Source organism: Aspergillus aculeatinus (assembly GCF_003184765.1).
Source record: "Aspergillus aculeatinus CBS 121060 unplaced genomic scaffold BO66scaffold_77, whole genome shotgun sequence".
NCBI lineage: Eukaryota > Fungi > Ascomycota > Eurotiomycetes > Eurotiales > Aspergillaceae > Aspergillus > Aspergillus aculeatinus.
The window spans coordinates 1,737-26,768 of record NW_020291546.1 but is presented as its reverse complement, the minus strand read 5'-3'; the positions used below and the strand labels follow the sequence as shown (position 1 = coordinate 26,768).

At 37.1% G+C, this 25,032-nt stretch overlaps 5 protein-coding genes across 5 annotated transcripts; 2 read left to right on the top strand and 3 right to left on the bottom strand.

Moving 5' to 3' along the window:
- Nucleotides 1-181: 181 nt before the first annotated feature.
- On the top strand, nt 182-2,379 carry BO66DRAFT_463891 (putative Zn(II)2Cys6 transcription factor; the record flags this gene model as incomplete). Its single annotated transcript, XM_025652436.1, has 1 exon — nt 182-2,379. The coding sequence occupies one exon, from the start codon at nt 182-184 to the stop codon at nt 2,195-2,197; it is 2,016 nt and encodes a 671-aa protein (XP_025498379.1). The 3' UTR covers nt 2,198-2,379.
- A 34-nt stretch (nt 2,380-2,413) lies between these two features.
- On the bottom strand, nt 2,414-4,053 carry BO66DRAFT_475660 (epoxide hydrolase). Its single transcript, XM_025653263.1, has 6 exons — nt 3,896-4,053; nt 3,614-3,834; nt 3,269-3,476; nt 3,011-3,214; nt 2,662-2,952; nt 2,414-2,602 (listed from the first exon to the last, which is right to left on the bottom strand). The coding sequence occupies exons 1-6, from the start codon at nt 3,905-3,907 to the stop codon at nt 2,423-2,425; spliced, it is 1,116 nt and encodes a 371-aa protein (XP_025498378.1). The 5' UTR covers nt 3,908-4,053; the 3' UTR covers nt 2,414-2,422.
- Nucleotides 4,054-4,424: 371 nt separating this feature from the next.
- Nucleotides 4,425-6,133, top strand: BO66DRAFT_415767 (amino acid transporter; the record flags this gene model as incomplete). Its single annotated transcript, XM_025649557.1, has 3 exons — nt 4,425-4,579; nt 4,666-4,925; nt 4,980-6,133. The coding sequence occupies 3 exons, from the start codon at nt 4,425-4,427 to the stop codon at nt 6,131-6,133; spliced, it is 1,569 nt and encodes a 522-aa protein (XP_025498377.1).
- A 2,248-nt stretch (nt 6,134-8,381) lies between these two features.
- Nucleotides 8,382-12,333, bottom strand: BO66DRAFT_463866 (uncharacterized protein; the record flags this gene model as incomplete). Its single annotated transcript, XM_025652435.1, has 5 exons — nt 8,382-10,607; nt 10,685-11,589; nt 11,623-11,821; nt 11,870-11,995; nt 12,298-12,333. 5 exons carry the CDS (start codon nt 12,331-12,333, stop codon nt 8,382-8,384), a joined length of 3,492 nt encoding a protein of 1,163 aa, XP_025498376.1.
- Nucleotides 12,334-12,351: 18 nt separating this feature from the next.
- BO66DRAFT_443843 (uncharacterized protein) lies at nt 12,352-21,793 on the bottom strand (the record flags this gene model as incomplete). The annotated part of the gene is made up of 2 exons (XM_025651549.1): nt 12,352-12,881; nt 21,787-21,793. 2 exons carry the CDS (start codon nt 21,791-21,793, stop codon nt 12,352-12,354), a joined length of 537 nt encoding a protein of 178 aa, XP_025498375.1.
- Between the last annotated feature and the right edge of the window lie 3,239 nt (nt 21,794-25,032).

The following is a 25,032-nucleotide window of genomic DNA, read 5'->3' as shown; positions in this document are numbered from 1 at the left end:
TCCATATGATATCAAGATCAATTCGGCCGAACTTGCAGGAGCGGGGGGCGATGAGTCAGCCGCTTCGGCCGAACTCTCGCTTTCTCTCCTTGTCTCTTGTTGCTTGCCTCTCGCTCTCTGTCGCCCTCTCCTCCTCTCCTCCTCTCCTTTTCAACACATTCCCTCTTTAACTACTGCCAAAATGAGTGCGGCTTCGGACGAAAGTGCGGCAAAGCGGAGGAAGGTGCGAAAAGGAACTCACTGTTGCCGAGAGTGCCGTCGAAGAAAAGTCAAATGCACTTTTGCTGCCCCGGACGATGATAGCTGTATCTCATGTGGCCGCCGGGGCACCACATGTGTCAGTCAACTTGCTCTTCAATCGCAAGACCTGGTCCTAACCCCGGGCCTATCACCACACCTTGATCACGCGAGAACTGCCACACAGACTACAAGACATTCAAAGATTACCCAAGCTCTTCTGCGTGCGCTTCCCTCTCCAAGCGAGGTCGAGATTCTGCTAGGAAAGGTCCCGAGACTTTCCACTTTGTGCTATCAGTCCGGCTTCAAGTTGAATAGCTCGTCGCGCCAAGACCTGCCACTGGAACAAATCGCAATCCCCAGTTTACAACACCCAGAAGCCCATCCGGTCTTGCTAGCAAGGCAAATGTTACTTCTAGCAGCAGCATTGCAGCATATTTCTCCCACTGAGGTTATCTCGGGTCTTGATCAACATCACCATGTCATCATGGAGGAACTCGCGGAGTCGGCCATTGCCATGGTTACTACTAATGACTGCTTGATGGGTACCTTGGAAGGTCTGGAAAACATCATTCTGGAGGGATTCTTTCATATAGACAGCGGAAACATCCGGCGTGCCTGGTTAGCAATCCGTCGTGCTGTCACTGCGGCGCAACTCTTGGGGTTGCATCAACCCGGTCATTATCGCTTCAAGAAGATCAATGACAAGAACGACCTCGACCCCAATGTCATGTGGATTTGTATCATCTCCATGGAGCGTGTCTTGTCCTTGCTGCTGGGCCTACCCACGAGCACTGTCGGGACAAGCCCCACAACGTCAGGGAGCAAGAATCCTTCGCAGACGAGTGGCAATCTGTCATCACTAATCATGGAGATCACGGCCAGGATTCTGGAACGAAATCAGGTGAGAGTCCCCCAACAGGCTCAGGGAATGACGCGGGACATCGATCGAGAACTCATTAGGATGACCGAGCAATTGCCCTCCTCGTTCTGGCAGCCACTTGCTTTCGCAGGTCTGGAAGTCGATTCAGTTGAGGCATTTTGCGAAACCCGGCGAGCATGGGACCACATGTGTTATTACACCGTGGTCAACCAACTTCACTTACCGTACATGTTGTGCCAGAGCCAGACCGCCGATGTGGTGTACTCGGGAATGGCGTGTGCGAATGCTAGCCGCGAGATATTGACTCGCGAGATAGCAATCCGTACTTTCAACCCAATAACCGCCTGTTGTCGGATCGGCGACTTCATGGCGCTGATAGCTGGAATGACTTTGATCCTCGCACACCTCGCAAGTCATGGCCAGACGGAGGTCAATAGGCTGCTCGGACACCAGCGATCGAGCGACAGGGCCACCGTGGAGCGGGCTCTAGAATGCATGCAGTCCATGTCAGAGTTACACGAGGATGTCCTCGCCGCAGAATGTGCTGCCTTGCTGAAGGATCTGTTGTCTATTGAAGCCAGGGCAGCACGAGGATACATGACCGACGCAAACGAGACACAGTCGTCAGAATATCAGCCGACCGATAATCCTAACGCGTTAGTCATCAGAGTGCCATATCTCGGTGCGATCAGAATTGCACCTGAAGGCATCACATCTGTGCCATATTCCGAAACAGGGCAAGATCAAGGCCATCACGAAGGAGTCACGATTGGAGGGATTGGGTCGATTCAAATTGAACCTTCCACGGTTCCTGGCCAATTCTCAGTCAATAGCACGTCAGATGTCCCACCACAAGGAGCTAGAACACAGGCCTCAAGTGATTCATTGCCGCAACAACATACTACGCAGCTTTTGCCCAAAAGAATCCCCGATGAGGTATCGGAGAAAGATCACATGTTCCCGGATGCGGCCGCCAGCATCGACGATTGGGTCTTCCAAGGTTTTGATACTGCCTTCTTTGACGTGCTTATGCGCGGAGCAGAAGACGCGCAGTTCGATGACCGCAGGATCGATTAGAGGATGGCCAACATCTGTGCCCTTTCTACCTGTACTCGCGTGTAATACATCCTTTCGACAGGGGATCATACAAAGGGTTTGGAATCCAGAACCTGTACGGGTCAGACCATAGTTCTAGCGACCGAGCCGCGAAGACGCAGATCAATCTCAGCCCGGGCTTCGAAAGAAGTATGGATTGAGCAATCAATTAAGATGGCCATGCATTTTACTTAGAATTATTGCAATCTAAGTGATGGGCGACTTTGTACCACCGAATACCGGTCCGTCCTCTCGGTAGAATTCCGCTACGTCGTCCACCAGCGCCTGGGGACATTCCCAGGCAGCAAAATGACCACCACGTCTGTGATGTCTCCAGAATTGGACGTTGCACGCTTCCTCCACCCAGTCTCGTGGTGCGATCCACAGCTATACACCATCATGTCAGTCACCCAGTACATCGATCTACAAGGGGGGGAGCGGCTCACCTCCTTGGGAAAGACAGAGGCGCCAACAGGCTGACAAATGTATTGGCCGAGCATACTATCCGGGCTCGCATTCAACACAGCAGACGCCTCTTTATATATTTGCATGGCCGCACTGGGACTCCCTTGATAGTGAATGAGTGCCCAGTGGATGAGCTCGTCGGGTGTCCAAGGATACTCATCCGTCCATGCGTTCAGCTTGCCGACAAACCAGGCCAAAATAGCCACCGGCGAATCATGCAAGGCATATCCCAGTGTGACTGGCTTGGTCTCTTGGATGCGTTGATAGCCTCTCTGGTCAAATCTCAATGAGGAGACCGGCTCTATGGGATATAGTATCATCGGGGCTCACCTCTTCGGTCGCAAACCAATGCGTCCGCTCCAGGTTGCGGATTTCTTGCTCGCTATACTCATTTCGGCGGTATCTGGCATACTTTTCCGGCGACTTGTGCTCATCCGGGGGCAAGGCCAGCAACATATTGATGTGGATGGCCCGCACTGCGTCGGAGTGGTTCAGCGCCATGTAGCGCACAATCGATGAGCCCCAATCACCCCCCTGCATTCGTCAGAAACTTCCATTCACAAGAACTACCCACTCCATGATGCGTACCTGGCACACATATTGGTGGTATCCAAGTTTGTTCATCAAGCGGGCTAGACATTCTGCGTGTTGCTCGAGACCGAAACCGCTCTTCTTCGTGTAAGAGCTGAAACCGTACCCGGGCAGCGACGGCGCCACCACATGAAATGCCTGCTGGTCTTCCTTCGGCTCGGTCAACAATGGAATAATTTTGCAGGCTTCCAGAAAGGACCCAGGCCTGTGTGGTGCATGTTAGTTCAGAACGCGAGGATCCCTCATAGAAGTTGAACCCACTAGCCGTGGACAAAGATCAATGGTATAGCCCCGGGTCTTGAAGATCGATGGTGGAGAAAGTGAAGGTTAATATCCTCAAACCCAGTTACCGGGAGAGGAGTCTGAAAGTGGTGAAAGGAGTTGTTGACATAGGCCTCGAACTTGCGCCAGTCGTACTCATCGCGCCAGTATTCCACCAGTCTTTTGAAATTGGCATGTCCTATCTCAAGGTCATTCCACTCCACCTCGGCCATGCCCTCATCCAGCCGAGCGTATTGCAGTTTTATCTTGATCTCCTCTAATAGACGATCGGGGAGGTGGACCTGGGGCACTTTTAGCTATGCCCATTTCCAAGGGGATCAGATAGCATACACTGTAATTTACAATGTCTGACATTGTTCTGCTCTCCTCGGGGTCGACTAAACCTGGCTCAATTGACTGCTGTACTTAGAGGGGAGCCGAACAACTCTAGGGCGGAAGATAGATAGATTATACATCAGGGGATGCCAAGCATGATGACGTAGAGATGAGGCACATACTGGATGTAACCAGTGGTGCACATAGATTACCGTCAGTACCATGAGTGAGAGTGGTGATTGATCTACATGTGGAATGTGTCACATATCATGAGGTGCAAAGCGCCTCTGTCAGTCCTGTCTAACCAGGCCACCAGGCAATACTCTAGTAATGATGCATTCGGGATAGGGGGGGCAGTTGCAACGTTTGCACCATTTGCATAGTTTGCAGGCCGGGCAAAGTGGATACTGCCCAGGCGGTCAGGCGGTCGGGATGGCTGCTGCAGTGGCTCTTGTTTCTCCCCCCTTCATCAACACCAACCATTGTTGAACACTCTCCACTAAGTTAACCTACCTCAGGCTAAGGCCATTACCCTCCCCACCTTCCGCCTTGCCTGATGGATAGTTCCAGCCGTACTGGAGTCATCGACTCGGAAAGTGCTCTGCTTCTTCCATCCGGCGACTTTTTCGATCCCGATGAATTGCGCGCAGAGCCCAGGGAGGAGGCAACCCCTCGTCGCCATTTGGGGATCTGGTCCACCGCCTTCTTGATGTAAGGCCACCAGGCTACCAGGCTACCAGGTCACCAGGCTACCAGGCAACAAGGCAACAAGCCCCCAACTGACTGAATCGAAACAGTACCAATCGAATGATCGGAACGGCCATTTTCTCCACCCCTTCGGCCATCGCTGCCAGTGTGAGAAGTGCTGGAGCCGCTTTGGCACTCTGGACGGCCGGATTCCTGCTATCCCTCTGTGGGCTGATGATCTGGCTGGAACTGGCCTCCTTGCTTCCTCGCAGCGGTGGGGAAAAGGTCTATCTGAACGCCGCCTATCCCCGTCCACCCTTGCTAGCAACCACCATTTATGCCACGCATGTGATCGGTCTCGGATTCACCGGTACTACTGTCTCCGGCTCTCTCAGCTAGCTGACTTTGTTGTTGACTGCCACAGGCATTGGGAGTATCGCGATAGCCGAGAATCTCCTGCTAGCCGTGCAAGGCACTGCAGGTGAATGGATGAAACGCTTTCTGGCAATTGCAGTGATGACGACCATCGCTGTCTTGCACATCAAGGCGAGTACTCTCGCGGTGCGACTGATGAATGCTCTGGCCTCTGCCAAGATAGTGGTGCTGGTCTTGATTATCATCACTGGCCTACGAGTGGTTTCAACGGACCAACCCAGGGACCACCGGCCGGGCGCAAGCTTCGATCATCCTTTTGCTGGCTCTTCCACTCGGATTTACGACTATACGACCGCACTATTTAAGATTCTGGCCACGTATCAAGGATGGTCGAATGCCGCCTACGTTCTCGACGAGGTTCAGAATCCGCGACGCACGCTGAAAATCGCCAGTTTCCTCGGTGTGGGCTCGGTCGGGATTCTGTATATCCTAGTCAATGCGGCCTACTTTAGCGCTGCTTCCCCCGAAGAACTGAGTAAAACGGGTGTCACCGTGGTCGCCCTGTTGGTCGGGAAAGTCTGGGGAGAAACAGCGCAATGGTGTACAGCCCTTGTGGCCGCGCTCTCATCCTTTGGGAGTCTCCTGACCGCATCCTTCTCCATGTCGCGGGTTATTCAAGCTTTGGCCCGCGAGGGTGTGCTGCCTTTCGCTTCCTTCTTCGCAAGCAGCACCCCATCGGCAACTCCAAAGGGTGCCTTTCTGGCACTGTTCATGGGTTCCGCCGTGATGATCCTCTTGGTCCCCTTTGGAGACGCATATAGCTTCCTCCTGGATGTCGGTCAGTACGCATTTGCGATCATATATCTGGCGGTGGTACTGGGACTCTTCATTATCCGCAAGCGTCTGGCCTGTCCGCAGCGGACATTTCGTGTGTGGACGAGTGTGGCGGTTGTCTTCCTCGCCACGCAGATATTCCTTGTGTTGTCGCCTTTCCTGAACCGCGAGCACACCAGTGACACTAGTCTTCCATTCTGGTTGATGCCAACGGTTGCAATTCTGGCTCTATCCAGTGGCTGGGCGTATTGGTATGGATGGTGGGTGCTTTCCCCTCGGATAAGAGGGTTTGTCTGGAAGAGTAAAGAAACAGTTTCATCCGATGGTACTCGCGTGGTGGCGTGGATAAGACAAAGCCATGATGATTAGACTGTGGACATACCGGCTAGAATTGAGGATGCAAGGTTTTCCCGCTTTGCTGACCTGTAAGCGTCAAGATGAGGAACCCCGGACGTCCAGCTCTTGGACCGGGCTGTTCTCACCACTCTCTAGCCTCGATATACTTACATGGCCTTCTTAAGGCCTCAAACGTATATGACAAATAGGCTGACATTACCAGGTGATTCACTCTTTTCTGCAACTTGTAAAGCATGGAATGTTAACCGAATTTGAATATCGGAATACCACACGCGGTTGCTAAAACACACGGTCTTCCACCTCGCCGCACCAGGTCATAAGCTAACCAAATCAGCAAACACTCACAGGAGGTACAATGATGTCGAATCGAACTCTGATATGCAACGTGACGATTGGGGACTGAGAGTAAAGGCCGGCTTCAGCCTTGACGAATGGATGAAGAGGGAAGTTGCACCCAGAGGCGTAGTCTTCTCCAGATGTTAATCGGAACCTAACTCGGTGGCATTAAAGAACAGGTTGCTTTCATGACCCAAGGACCAAGCCAGAATTATTCCAAGCACCTTCGTGATTCCGTACTTCTTAGGAAAAGATATATCCTATTTAGATTTTATATCAGTTTGTAACAGCGCAGTACTATGACCACCCTGGGCCGTAAAGCGTTTTCAGTACCTAGCCTTGATACTAATGATTCACAGAAATCACCGCTACTATTCCTGATGGCATAATGAATCCAGCCGCAACGTCCTCCCCCCTGGGCAAAATAATACCCTTAGAAGACGGTAACCACATGTACTCACATCCGAAGTGCCGCGAGCCCTTTCCCTTCAATCCGCCTCGAACTTGGCCTTGCAGTCCGAGACAGTCTCATTCATGAAGCTCAGGCTTGACAACATCATGTACGCGTCCGTCAGGAGGAAGAATAACTTATCCATTCGGCCTTCTGCCGCCTCCTCCTCTTCAGTCCCCACGTATACCAGTAACAAGCTGTCCTGCTCCTAGCGATGACTGGTCACCACAATGAACACCGTCGGAAAGCAGCAAACGTCACCTGCTGCAGCCCCGTCATCGCGCGGGACAACCCCCTTATTCAGTGTGATGTGAGCTTGCATGACGTCTCGCAGACACCGGCCGGTGTAGTCGTAGAGGGGCGGGATGCGGACCAGCGGCGGCGCATCTTCTGTCATTCTCTCTGTCCACTCGAGGTTCAGTGATGAGATCAGGTGGTCCAGCTCCTGCGGGTCAAGAGCAACTAGGGTGTACAGAGCACAGGAGGCATTGTCCCAGTTCGCGTCGAGGTGCTAGTAAAGGGCGGGGCAGGTGGCAGGAAGAGTGAGGTCAATCTCGGCGGCGGCCATGACTGGGAGCGCGCGCAGCTCCGAGAGGAAGGAAGAAGGGGACGCGAGAGAGATACTTTTGGAGGAACAACTCGAATGGATCTTGTTCCAAGCTCGACTGTAGAATCAGTAGAGAGCTAGAAGGGAGGGAAAGTTGGACGTGAAATCACAACAACAGTTGGAATGAGGTGAATGTTGCACCGAGAAAGGGAGGGGGCTGACTAGGCCCGGGTAGCTTCACAAGCAACCTTTCAGTTAGGCTGCAGTCCAAACCAGCCGCCTTTACCAGTGCCAGCCGGTTGCGGTACTGCCAGAGTCGACCGAACTGGGGAAATGATGCGAAGGAGTATGCAAAGACGGGACCGGCGAAGAGAGAGAATGTGGGGGATGTTGTGGGCAATGGTAGTGCTGAGGGTCATTGTACTACTGCTCCTACTACTAGTGCTAGTACTCACAGCACAGGTCGCATGTTGTACCGACTAGCGAGCGGAATAACGGCATGGCTGATGCCGAAGACAGCGGTGAGGTGAGGGCGCCATTGCGTGCCCCATTACGTACCATGGAATCGAAAGCTGGTGTAAGTGCCTACTGCAGTTAACTACGAAATGGTTCAGATATATGTGGAATGGACAGGGGTCGAAAGCAAACAAAAGATCCGGAGTTGATTGAAACGAGTATAACATATCTCTAACCTCTGACGCCAATGTCAGTCAGCTATGGGGAATTGGCACCTGGGATCATATGTATAGAATGCTTAAAAGTCACATCAGCCTCAGGTTCATTTCCTTCGGAGGTTCAACGCCGGTTGCTTTAGGGCTTCGGGTCACCAAGAGAACATAGAAACAAATTTGGATGCCATTTCCAGAATCGAATGATTTTGAAACCAGAGCAGAGAGATCAGGCGATATGATAGACAAGATCGCCAATCATCCAATTGCCTTCCCACCGACCGCAGCCTCGGCATACAGCAAGCCGGCATAGACATCATTTGCAGCAGCCATGACGACGATAGCGACCTGCTTACTGCTCTCCTCTTCATCACTCACCGCCACGGCATACGATACACGCGAAATATAGTTCGCCAGCTTTCCGACCTCGCTGGAGATAGCCGACGATCGTTCCATGGAACTCGGGCTCCGACTGATCTCATAGAAATGCCAGATTGTAACCAGAGCGGCATGCGGGACCAGCGCAGCATCTAAGATGGCGCCAGCGCCGCGGGCGTCCTGCATCACGAGTTTGTGGAGCCCAATTCTGCCAAACGTCCACTGGCCAAGACCGCCGAAGACGAGTTTACACCCGACATTCGCAGCTGTGGTGATCTTGGACAGGGTCTTGAATGGAGTGGCCTCAACGGGGGCCATGGGAATGAGAGAGTCGGCCGCCGCGGTGGCTGCCGTACTGGCCATTCCTAAAATTGTTCCAATGACCCCCAGGACTTTATTTGCCTTCTGGCCCTCCGCGTCGAAGGCTTTCTGCAGGCTTCCTACGTAGACCATGACTCCGGAAAACATATGACAGCCCATGAAGATGCCCTTTTTGGCATCGGTGGGCAGGCCTTCGAGGTCCTGATACAGATCTTCGACGGCGGACCAGGCTGTCGCGACACTGACCTGTCGTTGGAAACTGTCGTTCTTGGGGAAAGGGGGTCGACCGACGGCAATCTTGTAAGACACCGTCACAGCAACCGCCCCGATGTAGGTGAAAAGATCGAGAAACGACAGGTCGTGGATGCCGATTTGGTTGAGGATGGTGGAGATGACGGGGATGTGGATTTTGGTGTCAAGGATGTCCAGAGCTGCCTGGGCCATGACGGCTAGCACATCCAGTAGAGCATCGACCACCACCTGCAAGCTGGACAGTGTGCCGTCGACTAGAATAACGGCGAGGCGCTGTAGGACCTGCTCGATACTTAACGAAGAAAACTGACTGGCGAGGCTCTGGAGCTGTCCCATGACTGCCTCGAGTACATGGCCCTCGTTGGAGACCGCTGTGATCAGCTGGTTAAGCAGGTTCTGAACACTGTCTCCCGATGGCAGGTCTCCTACCACCGTCAGCCGGTGGGCGTTGTCTCGGTACTTGTCGGATAGATACTTTGCCTCGGGCGTCAGGGCGTTTGATAAGCCCGCGGCGCTGCTGGATAACGCGTTCGTAGTCGCCTCTGCTCCGAGACTCGGAGACCAGTCGCCAATGTTGGCCCACTCGTTCGCCTTCTTCTGCACCTCTGCAATCGTGCGATCAAGCGTCTGCCGCATGTGGGGGATGCTGTTCACCTGGTCCTGCAGCCAGAGCTTTGTGACGTTTTTCATGACATTCTTGGTGCGTTTGATGTCACCCCATTCCAGCAATGCCTGCAGCAATCTCATCAGCTCCTTGAGACCTGCCTTAGCCTTGTCATACACCCATTCCAAGCCCTTCGCTATAGCATGATATGTGTCCAACGCGGCATGATAGACCGCCTTACCGATCCTGAGGATCATATGCAAGCCTTTCGAGGCTGTGTCGTATATGATTCTACCCACCGACTTGGCCGCGTGCTTGACCGTCTGAAAAAGGTCACCAGCGGTTGTGCTAATAATTTCTCCGAGTCCCTGCAGCGCTTTTTCAACGTCGCCAGCAAGAGCGCCAAGTTCGTGCGCTCCGTCCTCGACTGTGTCGCGAATATCGCCGGGAATGTTTCCAAGTCGGCCATGGATGGCATCGTCTCCGAGATGCTTCAAATCGTCCAGGACCCCAAACGACACAGGCTGGAATCGCGAAGGGTGCAAACCGCTTGGGGGCGTGGAAGTATTCTGGGACATGGAAAATTGACTTGTGGTTGGCGGCTTTTCGGTCCTCTTCCAGATCTTCGCGTAGCCTTCTTCAAGAAGACTCATATTCGTCGCCACTGCTTCGACATCTTCGTCGCCGGTAGAGGGCCCCATAAGGGGAATCATCTCGGGTGAACCATCAATGCCCCCAGCGACGATTTGACTTGGGAAGCGGGCCTCTCGTAGTTTCTCTGCCGAATTCAAGCCAGTCAGCCTTGCCACCGTCTTGTCCATAGGGTTGATGGTGAGTGTAGTATTGTCCAGGGAGACCGTTATTGCGGTAGCGGTCAGGCTGTCAGTCGCTTCGACGATAGTCAATGAGCCCATGGGATCGGTGGTGACCTGAATCCGGGTAGAAGAGAGGGAATAGTAAAGCCCGTTTATGTACACCGGGGTGCGGCTACTGGCGGAGAGAGCACCGTGGCATTGGGCACTGGCAGCTCCTTCTCGAGCTGTGTGACCTGGAGACATGTCACGTAAGACATGAAACTGATAGATTCGCGATCGGGCGGGACTGCGATTGTAATCTCCTGCTCACGCCATACATTGCCACTGGATCGATCCGGGCTCTGCATCAACTTTTGAAGTCTTCCATTGCCAGACGCGAAGACGGTATTGCCGCCGTCCGCCCGGTTCACATACGTAGAGATGCGTTCAATGCCCGACAGAATGGGCATGGGACCGTGCCACCCCGCAGCGTCGTTCAGCCGATCCTCTGTGCAGCTGAGATAGTACACGGTGTCGCTGGATGTGCGGCCCCAGAGTACAGTGACTCCGTCGTGCGTCATAGCCCGGAGAGTGTCGGTACCACGGAGGACCTCGCTTGTGAGCAGGGGAATAGGCTCATCATCCTCGCCCTGCTCATCGGCAGGGAAACGATATAAGGTGGATCCGCCAACCGCGTAGAGGTCCGTGGATCCATCGACATCGGCACAATGTGCCGTCGCGATTGCTGATGGAATAGAACCCCTGGGGAGCCGCAATCGATGCGGCATGGCCGGACCCGCGCCATAGTAGTTTATGATCGGTTCGTAGACAAACTGCGGCCTTCCTCCTGTGATCCCAGCAGTATAGATTCCATCGACGGGTTTCCCAGCAATACGCCCCACGACGCTCTGATACTGTGCGGAGGCGATGTCGACAGCCACGTCATGTTTGGTCCAATAATGCCCAGTAGCCCGACAAGGGTCAATGTGATAGCGGGTGATATGTGGCTCGCCCATGCGTTGAGGTCTGTTGACGTCCACCACCAGATATTGTTTCCTGTCCTGAGTCTCGGCAAAAAGGGACCCGGTGATGGAAATCTTCTGGGATGCCTCTGTTGCTGAGTTAAAGGGCAGCATCGTCTAGGTGGGACGAGCTACCCATGAGCTGTTATTATACGGATTACTAAGTGAGACGAACAGATGATCATTGCTATTAAGGTTTACGGCTATTATTAGGCTAATGCTACCGTCCGCAGCACTTTGGCCAACGTCGATAGTATGCACTGTGGTATGAGAACCCCGGCCAGGGAAGTAGGTCTTAATACCAGCAGTCGAGAGATTATAAATTTGCTATTCTGTCTGCGTAGTTCCGCTCTCTTTCTTGATTATATGAAAGACCCCCGATGTATTAACCGCGAAGAGCAGAGCATGGCCGCTGCTCGTTTGTAATGCCTCGAACTTGCCTGTCGGGGAGATGATTTCGCCTTGGACGTAATTCTGTATTAATTCTGTGGAGGCCGTCAGCTTCCCGACTGTACCAGGCGAGGGAGGAGGGGAGTAGTGAGCGTCCCCAGCCGGGTGCGGTCGACTGGATGTGTTTTGGATTGCTGGGACTGCTGGGACTGTTGGGACTGCTGAGGCGATTGGGATGGGCTAATCTGGATGGGATTAAGATATTTAATCTTGCAGACTAAATCTTGATGGTCCGAGAAGCTGGGGTCCTTGTATGTAAAGACCCTCGCTCCGGGAAAGATAAAGCTTTGCAACTGACTAATCTTGAGCTTGTGGAGATCGCCTGTAGACAGCTGGCTAAAGTCGTTGCGCACTTCTTTAAAAACTGTGTTGTTTGTTATCGCGGTCATCTCCTGCCATGTCAGCCACTACCTGGAACTGTTGTGAGGAGTGGTAGGGGTAAGTTGCTGAGGCTCGCTGTCTGACCGGTCGTCGAGGCTTTCGTCTGCTTTAACTAATTGCAATCTGTTCTTCCGATCGACCGTGATGCTGTAAGTGTCGGTCAGCGTCTTGTCATCCGCCTTTAATCTAAGCTGGGAGGTGTTGTTAATGTAGTACAAGCTCCGCGGTCCACCACCAACTGGCGGTTTATCGAGGGGTTGGGCGAAGGTACAGTTTAGTTCGACTTGGGAAGATTGGACGATGCGGATACTTGAAGCCTCGAAAAACATATTCAGGCTGTATTTGGTGTGTATTTTAAGATATGCGCCAATATGTATTTTTCGTGGACCCTGGGATTTATTTACTTCATTATGGGGTTGGTAGCCTTCGCTGTATGCCTGGCTTTCTATGTGGATGACATTACTGCTGCCAGCGGGGAAGGCTACATCTAGCTGGTCGAGATTGTGATATTCAAGTCGGGACTCCTGCACATCAATGGCAAAGTACGATGACTTGGCTGTTATGTGAAGTCTATATACAAAATCCCTATGTTTGGGTCTTAAAAAAAGTTTGCTAGAAAAAAATATAAAAATTATTAAAAAGAACTAGAAGAATAGAGAAATAGAAAGAGCCTAAGCTTAATTTTTAATATCTAATAATTATAAAATTAAAAGATTTTTTAAAAAGTTTTATTGCTAATTAGATAAAATCTTATATCTATAAGATTTTATTTAATTAGAAAAATTTTTTTTCTTAATATCTCTTTTATATAAGTTTTTTTTAAAAATTAGAGAAAGCTATCTAATAAATAACTATTAAAATAATTTTTTTTTAAAATTAAAAGATTTTATTTTAGAAATAAAGTAATATAATAATATTAAAATTTTAGTTACTATTATTATTAATTAAAGATTATTTATTATTAGTTAATAATTTTTTTATTATCTAATTTTTATAGATTTTTATTTTTTTGATATTTTTTTATATAAGTTTTTTTTTAAAAATCTGAGAAAGCTATCTGATTAATAACTATTTAAAAAGTTTTTTTTTATAAAATTAGAATATTTTATTTTAAAAATAAAAAAATATAATAATATAAAGTTTTTAATTATTATTATTATTAATTAAAAATTATCTGCTATTAGCAGATAATCTTTTTATTATTTAATTTTTATAGACTTTTATTATTTTTTTAATATTTCTTTTATATAAGTTTTTCTTAAAAATCCGAGAAAGCTATTTAATTAATAACTATTTAAAGAATTTTTTTTTATAAAATCAAAAGATTTTATTTTAGAAATAAAAAAAAATAATAATATAAAGTTTTTAATTACTATTACTACTAGGCCTCGCCACAGGTCGGGTTTAGGTCTAATATTAGGACCTGTACCTATAGATTGTGAGGCTACGAAAAGGAGATGAATCAACCAGGCAAGAATTCTATTCTTAGGAAAAAAAGAAAAGAGAAAGGCCCTACAGGTCTTTATTTTAGACTATATATATATATGGAGTTATAAATACTTAAAATATTTATAGCTAGTTATATAATAAATTATTAAAATATTTATTATTATTTTTTTTTCTATAAGCAGACTAATTTATATAGTATAGTAATATTTAATTAGCTAGTTAGCTGAACTACAGTAGTTAAAAAAATAAAAATAAAAAAATTAATAGCTAGTACTATAGTTAAAATAAATTTTTAGCTGATTAATCTAATTCGAAGAATTTATTTTAAAAATAAAAAAGATTTCTAACTAAATAGTATATTTCTTAGCTGTCGGTTTTATAAATAGTTAGTTAATTATAGTTTTTTATTAGTTAATATAAATAAATAAACAAGCTAAAAAACTAAACTAATTAATACAGCTAATTAATTATAAAATTAAAAAAAATAGATAATTAGTTACTGTAAAAATTACTTTAGATTTTGAAAATTTATATAAATAAATAATTATTAGTACTAATAATAGTTTACTTAGCTAATTAATTATATAACTAAATAAACTAGTAGAAGATTCTAGCCAGTTAGTAGACTAGTATAGTAAACTAGCAGGAGATTTTAACCGGTAAATAGAATAAAACAGTAAAATAATAAAAAATCTTAGTTAGTAGATTATAAATAAATATATTTAAATTATTTTCGGCTGTTTTTAAAGTTAGCTGGTTATAAATTAATAAAAATAGTGAATTAAATAAAAAAATCTAAAAGTAGTAGCTTATTTAAGTATTAATTATAATATATAATAATCTTTAATAATATATTCTTAAAATTATATTATATTTATTATAATAGATTAATATTTTAATTATTTTAAGATTTTTTAAATAAAATCTTATACTATAAGTTATAGCAGATACAGCGGTAGTTTATAATTTTTTAAATAATTTATTTTCTTTATATTTTATTATTTATATTTAGAATTATAATAGAATTCTTAGGATTCTCAGTCTACCCGGAATATAAATTTAGTAAAGTAAATACTAATTTCTAGAAATAAGATATTAAATAAAACTTCGAAGTTTTTATATATTTAAATAAAATCAGCTTATAAACTTTATAATTAATTATATATATAATCAGCTATAATTTAAAATATTTTAAAACAAGTAACTGGCTTTTCTACTATAATTAGAAATAACAAATATTAATAAATATATAATTTTTAATATAAAACTTAGAATATAGCTAGTACCACCGGTTAGTCTATTTAATATATATAATCTATATTTAAATAAACTAGTCTTATAAAAACCGGATTATATTTTTAATATATTTTATTAATTTATTGGTAGTAAAAGTATTTAAATATTAAAGATCTCCGAAGGCCTTTAAAGACTTAGTTCCGGTTTAAAAATAATAGCTTTGATTAGTAAAAAATAGTATTATACTAGTTAATTAGTTAATATAATTATTAACAGCTAACTTAATATAAAAAAAAGTTTATCTAATTATTCTAAATAAAATTAATAAATATTTATAGATAGTTTTTTAAATAGCGGATAGTATTCTTACTCTAATTATTAGTTTTAGAATAATATATAAAAAAAATATTATTTAATACTATAATATTTATAATAATAGAACTAAAAATAATTAATAAAAATACTACTATAGTTAAAAATAATTAAAGCCGGCAGCCTATATTTAAAAAATATTTAATAATATATAATTTTTATAAATTTTTTTATAAACTTACTTTATAGTAGCTTAAAAAAATAATATTAAATTAACCGGTTAACTACTACTAATATATAATAATAGATACAGCTGCTATAAGTATAAATAAAAAGTTTTTTAATATAATTTATTATTAATTTTAATTATATATAGACTAATATTAGAAATAGTTAAAATAGACTATATTTTTAATTTATAATCTTAATCTAGTAGTAAATTAAATAAATATCAGCGAACTAGTTAATATTATTATATATATATAGCCAAAAATAGCCTCGGACTATAATATAATATATAGTCTTAAATCTAGAATAACCAATAACTAGCTAAATATAATATAATTATATAATCTATAGCTAAAAAGACTGGTTTTTAAATATAAAAAAATAATCTTATAACTTAAAATAATTATTATTAAAAATAAGTTTTTTTATACTAAACTTAATACCGGCTTAAATAATAATAGAAGATAGCCGGTATAGCTTATTTTTTTTAATTTTAATAATTATTTTAGTTATTATATTATTATAGTAAACTATATTAATTAAGATTTTAAATAAAAACTTATTTTTAAAAGCAGCTTCAGCAGCAGATTTAGCAAAAGTTCTAAGAATCTTAAAAATTTTGATAATAGAAATAGTAAAAAATATCTAAATTTTAGAAATCTTAGTAGTAGAAATAATAAAAAATATGTAGATTTTAAAAGTTTCGGTAGTAAAAATAATAAAAAATATTTAAAATTTAGACTGGTTGTTAGATATTAAGTTAGCTATAAATATAGCAGTAAAGAACTTTTATAGATTTTTATTTAACTAATAATTTTATAATAGGATCTAATCCACAAGGGTTGGTCTGATGGACCTTTATCAGACCTAGGATAGGGCCTAGTAAATATTCTGATTAGCTGATATATTTTCCGATATAATTTATTAGACTAATATAATATAATAAATTAGAAAAGAAATAACCAGCTAAATTATTTAAAATTATATTTAATTATAAAAATATTATTTATTTATTTATTTTTCAAGCAATAGTATAATATATAAGAAACTATTCAAATTATAATAGATTAAAAATTTATAGTTTTTAGATAGAGATATTTACTAACTATAACTGTTATTACTTTATAACAGTTTAGCTATTCTAATATAATTATTATAGAGTTATTAAAAAGTAATATTATTATATATAAATTATTTTAAAGCTAAAATATTTTAATTATTTTTTATTATATTAAAAACTTAGCTTCCGCTAATTTAAGTAGTATAATAAAAAATTTATATTTTATTCAGCTTAATATACTGCTAGTATTAATTTATAAATAATACTAATATAAGAAAAAGTTTAAGAAAATTATTTATTATTTAAAATAATCTATTTATAATATCCTCTACAAACAGACTGTAGTAATCTAGAATAATATTATATAATAAAATAATATTATATTAAATTTTAATATAGTATTATTTTCTATCTAGTTTTAATTACTAATTCCTAGAATTCCTATTTTTAATAATAGTATACTATATTATCAAAAATATAAATATAACTATATTATATAAATAGTAAATAATATTTAAATTTATTAGAAAAAATTCTATAAATAATTATAAAACTTATATTAAGATTAGTTAACCCCACGAAAGTAAATAATTTATAGAACTAAATTTTAGTAGTTATATAAAATAATAAATTACTAATATTTATTATTGTTATACAATACCTACTCCTACAGCAGCCTCTATCTACTAGTAAGGCAGTTTGCTTCTGGGTCGGTACTGATTCGCCGGGCTTTTAATTCGGATGCCTATATTATTATACTGCTTACCTCTTATTTTTATGTATAATAAATTGTGCCGAAATTCTTTAGAAAAAAAGATTTCTTAAGAATTAGTCTTAAAATAATAAGAAGACTGTTTTTAACTATTCTCTATTATATATATTACTTATCTTGCCTAACTAGTATGTCTACTGCGTTAAATAGTTTCTAATAATTTCTAATTCTTCTATTTTTTGGTTATCTAAGAAAAAGCAATATAGAATCTTATAAATTTTTTTTAAAATTATTTTAAAATACTTTATCTACTTCAGAGATAAACTATTTAACTTAAGTAGATATTTAAAAAGTATAAGCTACTATTTACTAATTAAAACAGTTAAAATAACTAAAAGAATAAGTTCGAGCCTTACAGACAGAATATAAAGATATTAAATTATCAGTAAAATCTCGACGATGCTATACTAGTTCGACTTCGTCTTTAGAACGAGAAAAAGGAGAAATTAAACTTAAAAAAATTCCTATTTTTATACTTCGATTTAGTCTATAACAGAGAACTAAGTAGATTTATAATCTATAATATACTTTTAAGAAAGCTCCTCGGAAGTATTATACCGAAAATTGAAAGATTTTAGCTGTAGTTAGCTATTTAGATTTTATCTGCAGGTAGAGATGGTACCGATATATTAATAAAAAGTCTCCGGAAGATCGTTGAGAAGCTAAGAAATTCTAGAACTACTTTATTTAATAGATTTTCTTTTTTATTTAAAACGTAGTTATTCTGCAGTCTGATATAATAAAACAGCTCGAACGGGCTCATCAGTAAAGTAATTAGAATCTAAGAAAGTTCTATTTCTATTTAGATATTTTAGAATATTACTTTAAATCTAAACAGAACTATAAATATGTATTAATCTTTTTCTCAAAGTTGGTACCGGAACTCAGTTAATATATTTATAAATATATACTAAAGCTACCGGATATCTACGAGAAAATAGTATCTATTATAACTTACTATTAGAATATATTAGGCCGAAAGAAAAAGCAAGATCTAGATAAATAAGGCAGTTATCTAAATAAAGCTGTTAGAAGATTAGAATTTCTGCAGATAAATAATTAGTTTTTTTTCTCGAAAATTTTTCGGAATGGAAAGAATTAGAAAGGGGAAATTCTTTGTTGCTATAAATATAACAGTAAATATTATTTAGCTAATAGATATTTTTATAAAAATAAAAATAGGACCGAATTAGAACTAATAAAAAAAATAGTAGTTAAAGAAACTTTTATATTTTTAATAAACTGGTCTGAAGTAAAGACTGCTATTCGGTTTTATATATCTATTCTTTTTAGAAACATCCTCGAAACTTATACGGATTTAGATTTGTATGCTAAGGTTGATCTTATTAACTATTAGTTTATTTAGTAATTTTATTTAAATACGGCTTGTTTTACAGCCCCGTTAGTTACTGTAATTAACTGTTTTACTATAAATATCTACGAAGTATAGAAGATTTTTATTACTGCTACAGATTTAAAAAAGACTATATAATTATTTATAAGATATTATATAGCTATTAACTAAGATTTAGATTTTTTCGGAAGCCCTATTTTACTCTTTATAACTACTTTAAAAAATCTACATATTTATCTATTTGTATAAAATTAACAGTAGTAGTATAAGATTTAGATATTAGAGGTCTTAATCTTTTATAAATTTATAAAAACCTACCGAAATCTTACTTATATTCACGCTGTAATAAAACTTCCGAAAGATATATAATTGCTTAAAAACAAAACTTCTTCGAATTAATTATAAACTAAAAAACTTAAGATTATATTACCTTTAGAACTTTATAATTTTTTAGATATATTTTTTTAAGCTGCTTTTAATAATTTTCTCTGTATAGACTTTCAGACTATACTATTAATTTAAAAGAGGGCAAAATCCTGCTGTATAAATTTATTTATTTTTTATTTTAAGTTAAGCTTCAATCTCTTTGTTATTATATTAATAAAAATATTAGATTAAAATAAATTTAGTTTTTAAAGAGCCCTGCGGGAGCTTCTATTTTTTTTATATTAAAAAAAAATAGAGGTCTCCGACTGTATATAGATTATAGAAAACTTAATAAGATTTTAGTTAAGAGTTACTATTTTTTATTATTAATTTTAGAAATTTTAGACAGAATTACAGAAGCTAAATATTTTTCGAAATTAAATATCTAAAATATATACTATTAAATCTGTATTAAGTAGAAAGACGAATAGAAAACAGCTTTTCGAACCTGTTATAGATATTTTAAATATTTAGTTATACTATTTAGATTAACCAATACTTCGGCTATATTTTAAAACTATATTTATTTGGCTTCTTATAACGTGCTGGACGTCTTTTATATGGCCTATTTAGATAATATTTTTATTTTTTCTAAAAACCGCTCCTCTTATACTCTTTATTTGTAATAAGTATTAGAATGTTTATAAAAAATAGATCTTTATATTAAACTGTTAAAGTATACTTTTTATTAAGACTATATTAAATTTCTGGGATATATTATATTTTTATATAGTATATTAATAGATGCCCGGCAGATATTTAATATTCTTATATAGCTAATACCAACTATATACCGTAAGATCCAAGTATTCTTAGGATTCTGCAATTTCTATCGGCGTTTTATTAAGAATTATTTCTTGATTATATTGCTACTAACTTTTCTTTTAAAAGACACCAAGAATAGGAAAAAGCCTGGGAAAGTAGTATTAACTAGTAAAAAAACAGCAGTATTCCGACAGCTTCTTTATAGTTTTAAGACTGTGTTTTTATTAAGATATTTTAACTCTTAAAAAAAATCTGGTTAGAAACAAATACTTCTTAATAAAATATAGTAGAAATATTGTTCCAGCTAGATAACTATAAAGTATACTACTCTATTATATTCTAGTCGAAGAAATTTAATAATACTAAAACTTACTATTTAACCCCGGATTAAGAGCTTTTTGCTATTATTTATTTATTTAAGTATTAGTGTTAATATCTTAAAAAGCTATTATATACTGTTAAAGTTCTTTTAGACTATTAAAATCTTTAGATTTTTATAAAGCAGCCGAAACTAAACGGCTGTTAGACTTAATAGTATATATATTTTAGTAGTTATAACTTTATTATTCGGTATTGGCCCGGCAGGTGTAATTCTGTTGATTTATTATTAAAAATAAAAGAAAACTCAGAAGTTCTGTCTGATATAAAAATTCTAAAGTCGATGTAGTATTAAATAACTAATAGATTTTTAGTAAAATTCTAGTTTAAGTATAATAAGACGTCTTTATAAAAGAGCTCTAAACTTAGTATTTATATAGTATTAAGTTTCCGAGAAGATTAAAAAAACTAAAAAGCTGGTATAAAAACAGCTGACTAGACTATCGGAATAAAAGTATTCTATAATTTATATATTAATATATCGGCAGCGTTCCGAGTATATAAATATAAGAACTTATTATATTTTAAAACTGTTGGAATAAGCTTGTTTTATAATAAATATATTAGTATATCAACAGCGTTCCGAATATATAAGAATAAAAACTTATTCTATTCTAAGATTAATAAGAAATTATATTCTCTAATCGGAAGAATCTAAAATAAAAATATAAAGATATATTGTCGAAAACTTGCTGTTTTATAAGGTAATTCTGGTTTTAAATATTAAAGAATTAATAAAAATAATCTTATTATATACAAGTACTGCTTGTATATTTCTGCAGAAAAAAGTCTTCGGCAATATTTATTAAATCTTTATTATAATAATCGGCTAGCAGGCTATTTCGGGTAATTAAAAACAGAAGCCCTTCTTAAAAGAAAATTTCATTAAATAAATCTCTATAAAAATATAGTTATTTATGTCAGAAAGTGCTTTATTTATTAAAAAGTTATATTTATTAGGTATAAACTATATAAACAGTTTAAATTACTGCTAATTTTTAGCTAATTCTTTATTAAACTATTTATAGACTTTATTATAGATCTTTCTTCTGTTATAATAAAAAACAAAATTTTGGATTTAATTCTTATTATTATTAATAGGTTTATAAAGTAGTGTCGATTTCTATCTATTTTATATACTACTACTATTCTAAAGCTTATTAAACTTTTTTATAGAAAGATTAAATTTTAGTATAGATTACTTTAGAATATAATTTCAGATAGAGGTTTTCTTTTTACTAGTAAATTTTAGTTCCGAGTTGTATATTATACTTAGGTTAAATTTTATTTATTAATAGTATTTCGACCCTAAACTAATAACCAAGTAGAAAGAATAAATTAGATACTTAAATAATATCTTTAATATTTTATTAATAAGAATTAAATAAATTAGCCTATTCTATTATCTTCTATTTAATTTACATGTAATAATACTCCGAATTTAACTATTAGTTATATTTTTTTTTAAAACTCTCTTAAACTATTCATCTGACTTTTATTTTTATGCCGAGGCCGGCGCTTTCCAGAGAGAGATTCCTGCAGCTAAAAATCAAATTAACAAGCTAGCTGGACTAAAAAAAGAGCTACAGAATTACTAGTAAAAAATAAATAAAGTATAAAAAAAATATTATAATAAAAAACACCAGCCGATAACTTTTAAAAAAAAAGACCTGGTAAAGCTGTCTACTAAAAATTTAAAGATTAAAGTCTTTTTTTAAAAGCTGGCTTTTTAATATATTAAACCTCTAAAGATTCTAGTAGCTATTAAAAAATAAATATATTAAATTTTCCTGCCTAACTGCTACAGTCGCATTTATAATATCTTTTATATATTATTATTAAAACGATAAAAATCTAATACTAATTTATAAGACCAACTTTATTTTTCAGATTTAAAAAAGAAAGAGGAGTTCAAGATTAAAAATATTAAAAACAAGCAGACTTTTAAAAATAAATAATATTTTCTAGTTAAATAAATAGAATAGCCAAGTAAATATAATAAATAGGTTCTAGAAAAATCTATAAATAACATCCAGCAAGCTATTCAAAGCTATAAAAAATAAAAAAAAAAATTAAAACAGTAGAAAATATCTTATTTTTAAATACAAAAAGAATAACCGAATTTATATTAAATTACTATATTATATACAGTCAAACTTTAACGCTGAAATATATAATTAAAATAAAAATCTTGTATAAACAAGCCGAATCTCTATTAAAAAACCATCGGATTAACCCGGCTAATTAGTACTATTCTTATAGAAGATAAGCAGTAAAAAGCTAAAACCTCTTTATCTTCTAAATATAAAAACTTTAAAGGGAATTCTCATTATTATAGAGAGTATACATCTTACAGTAGACTTTTTTAAAAAATATCTACTTAGCCCCAATCTATAAAAGAAACCTGTTATCCCCGGGTATTAAGTAAAGTATAGTCAGATTATCCGCGATAATACAGCAGCCTGCAATAAAAAAGCAATAAAAAACCAGATTAAACTAATAAATTAGCTTACAAATTAACTAAAAATCGATAAAAAAATATACAATAATTTTAAACTTACTGGTGCCGGTTAGTTTATACTTACAGCGGTAGACCAGCTCGGCCGTCTTAAAACTGGTAGCTAGGGCTAGAACCAGATAACTGATTTAAATACGAAGCATTAGATTCTAATTCTAATTCTTATTAAAAGTAGTATAGTCGATAAAAAACTTATTATACTAATCCAGAATCTACGAAAATTCGGCGATATTCTCCAGTATTTTAACCGAAGTCTAGTTCTTATTAGCCTAGTAAACCCACCGAAAAACTGTTGATATATATCTGATAGCAAACCTAGTTTCTATTAGAATACTACTTATACACCATAGATATTATAGTATTAAAAATATAGCCAGATATAAAGTTTTTCGCGTCGGTAATATTAAACTTTTTAATATTAGTTTACAGATAATATAAATAAAAGAAGATCTTAGATATAAGAAATATATCAGCTAAACAACAATAAGTAGTTATTGGTATTATATTAAAAAGCAACAGAAATAATAAATTTAAAAAAATAAATCAACAAATAAATATAAAACAAACAATAAAAACAAGAGCAAAAACAACAGAAAGAAAAAATATAAAAAAAAAGATTCGGTAGAAAGTTGAGATATAAAAACAAATAAAAATATATTAAACTTTTTTATTTATATATACACCTTATGTCGAATCCTAATTAGATTATTAATAAAACGCGTGTTCTATTTACCATACCAGAATCTTTTATTTATATAATATAAAGCCTATTAGATGGTCCTCTTACTATTACAGCGCCGAACTTTACTATTTAAAACTACTATTAGTAAGAATTTCTAACTAAAAACATAGTAAAGCTATCTGCGGCTATACTACCGTACTAAATAATCCAACTTAGCAGAAAAGTATAATTATTATATAATACCTACTTCTACAACAGTCTTTATCTATCAGTAAAACAGTTTACTTCTAGATCGGTACTAATTCGCCGGGCTTTTAATCCGAATATCTATATTATTATACTGCTTACCCCTTATTTTTATATATAATAAATTATATCGAAATTCTTTAAAAAAAAGATTCCTCAAGAATTAGTTTTAAAATAATAAAAAGACTGCTTTTAACTATTCTCTACTATACATATTGCTTACCTTGCCTAACCAGCGTGTCTACTGCGTCAAGTAGTTTCTAACAATTTTCCAGCCGATTTAAATTATATTATATTTATATTTATAGAAATCCCGAACCGCAGCGATTTTATATAAAATAAGCTAATTTAATAGTAAATATTATAATTTAAATATAAAAGTATATATAAATAATATAAAAATAATAGACTATCGAAATTAATTAAATATAAAATACTAATTTATAGCTGTAGATAACTAAATAAATAATATATTTATAGAATATACCGCCCGACTGGTTACTAATATATATAACTATATTTAAAAAAAATTCTTTAATTTTATAAAATAAAATATAGTATAGATTTAGAATATTATAAAGTAAATAGTCTAAAAAAACTAGTATATAGTTTAATACTATAAATAAACTATTTATATTAAAGCTGTATAATTAAAAATCAGATAAATATTATACTGACTGCTATAGTTATATATAAATACTATTAGTATTATTAAATATATACAGCTATAATAACAGATTTTAAAATTTATTATATAAATTTAAATATTATATAAATAGTAGAACCTGCAGTATAAATTTATATTTTAGTAATAAAAAAAATAATAAATAATATGATAATTAATAATTAGCCGGACCAGCAGCTCTAATCCTATAAAAATAAATAATAAAATAACTAATTAAGTAATAAATATGCTTAAGCAGATATATTTAAAGTTTTATATTAAGCTATTAAACTAAAAATACTAGATATAAAAATATAAAAATAGACTAGTATATATTATAATAGTATTAGACCGGTTAGAATATAAATAATATAACTCTAAAAACTATTTTTTTATTTTATTATAAATAATTAAAATTGCCTGCTTTATAATTATTTAAAAAATTTTGTAGCTAGATTTTTATATAAATTAAATTATTTAAGTATAAAAATAAATAGGCAGCTGTACTAACTAGCTGCTAAATAATATTATTATAATAAATAATTTTAATAAAAAGATTAATATAAAAAACTATATTCTAACTAAACTAGAATTTTAGTTATTTTTTCTAATTTTAT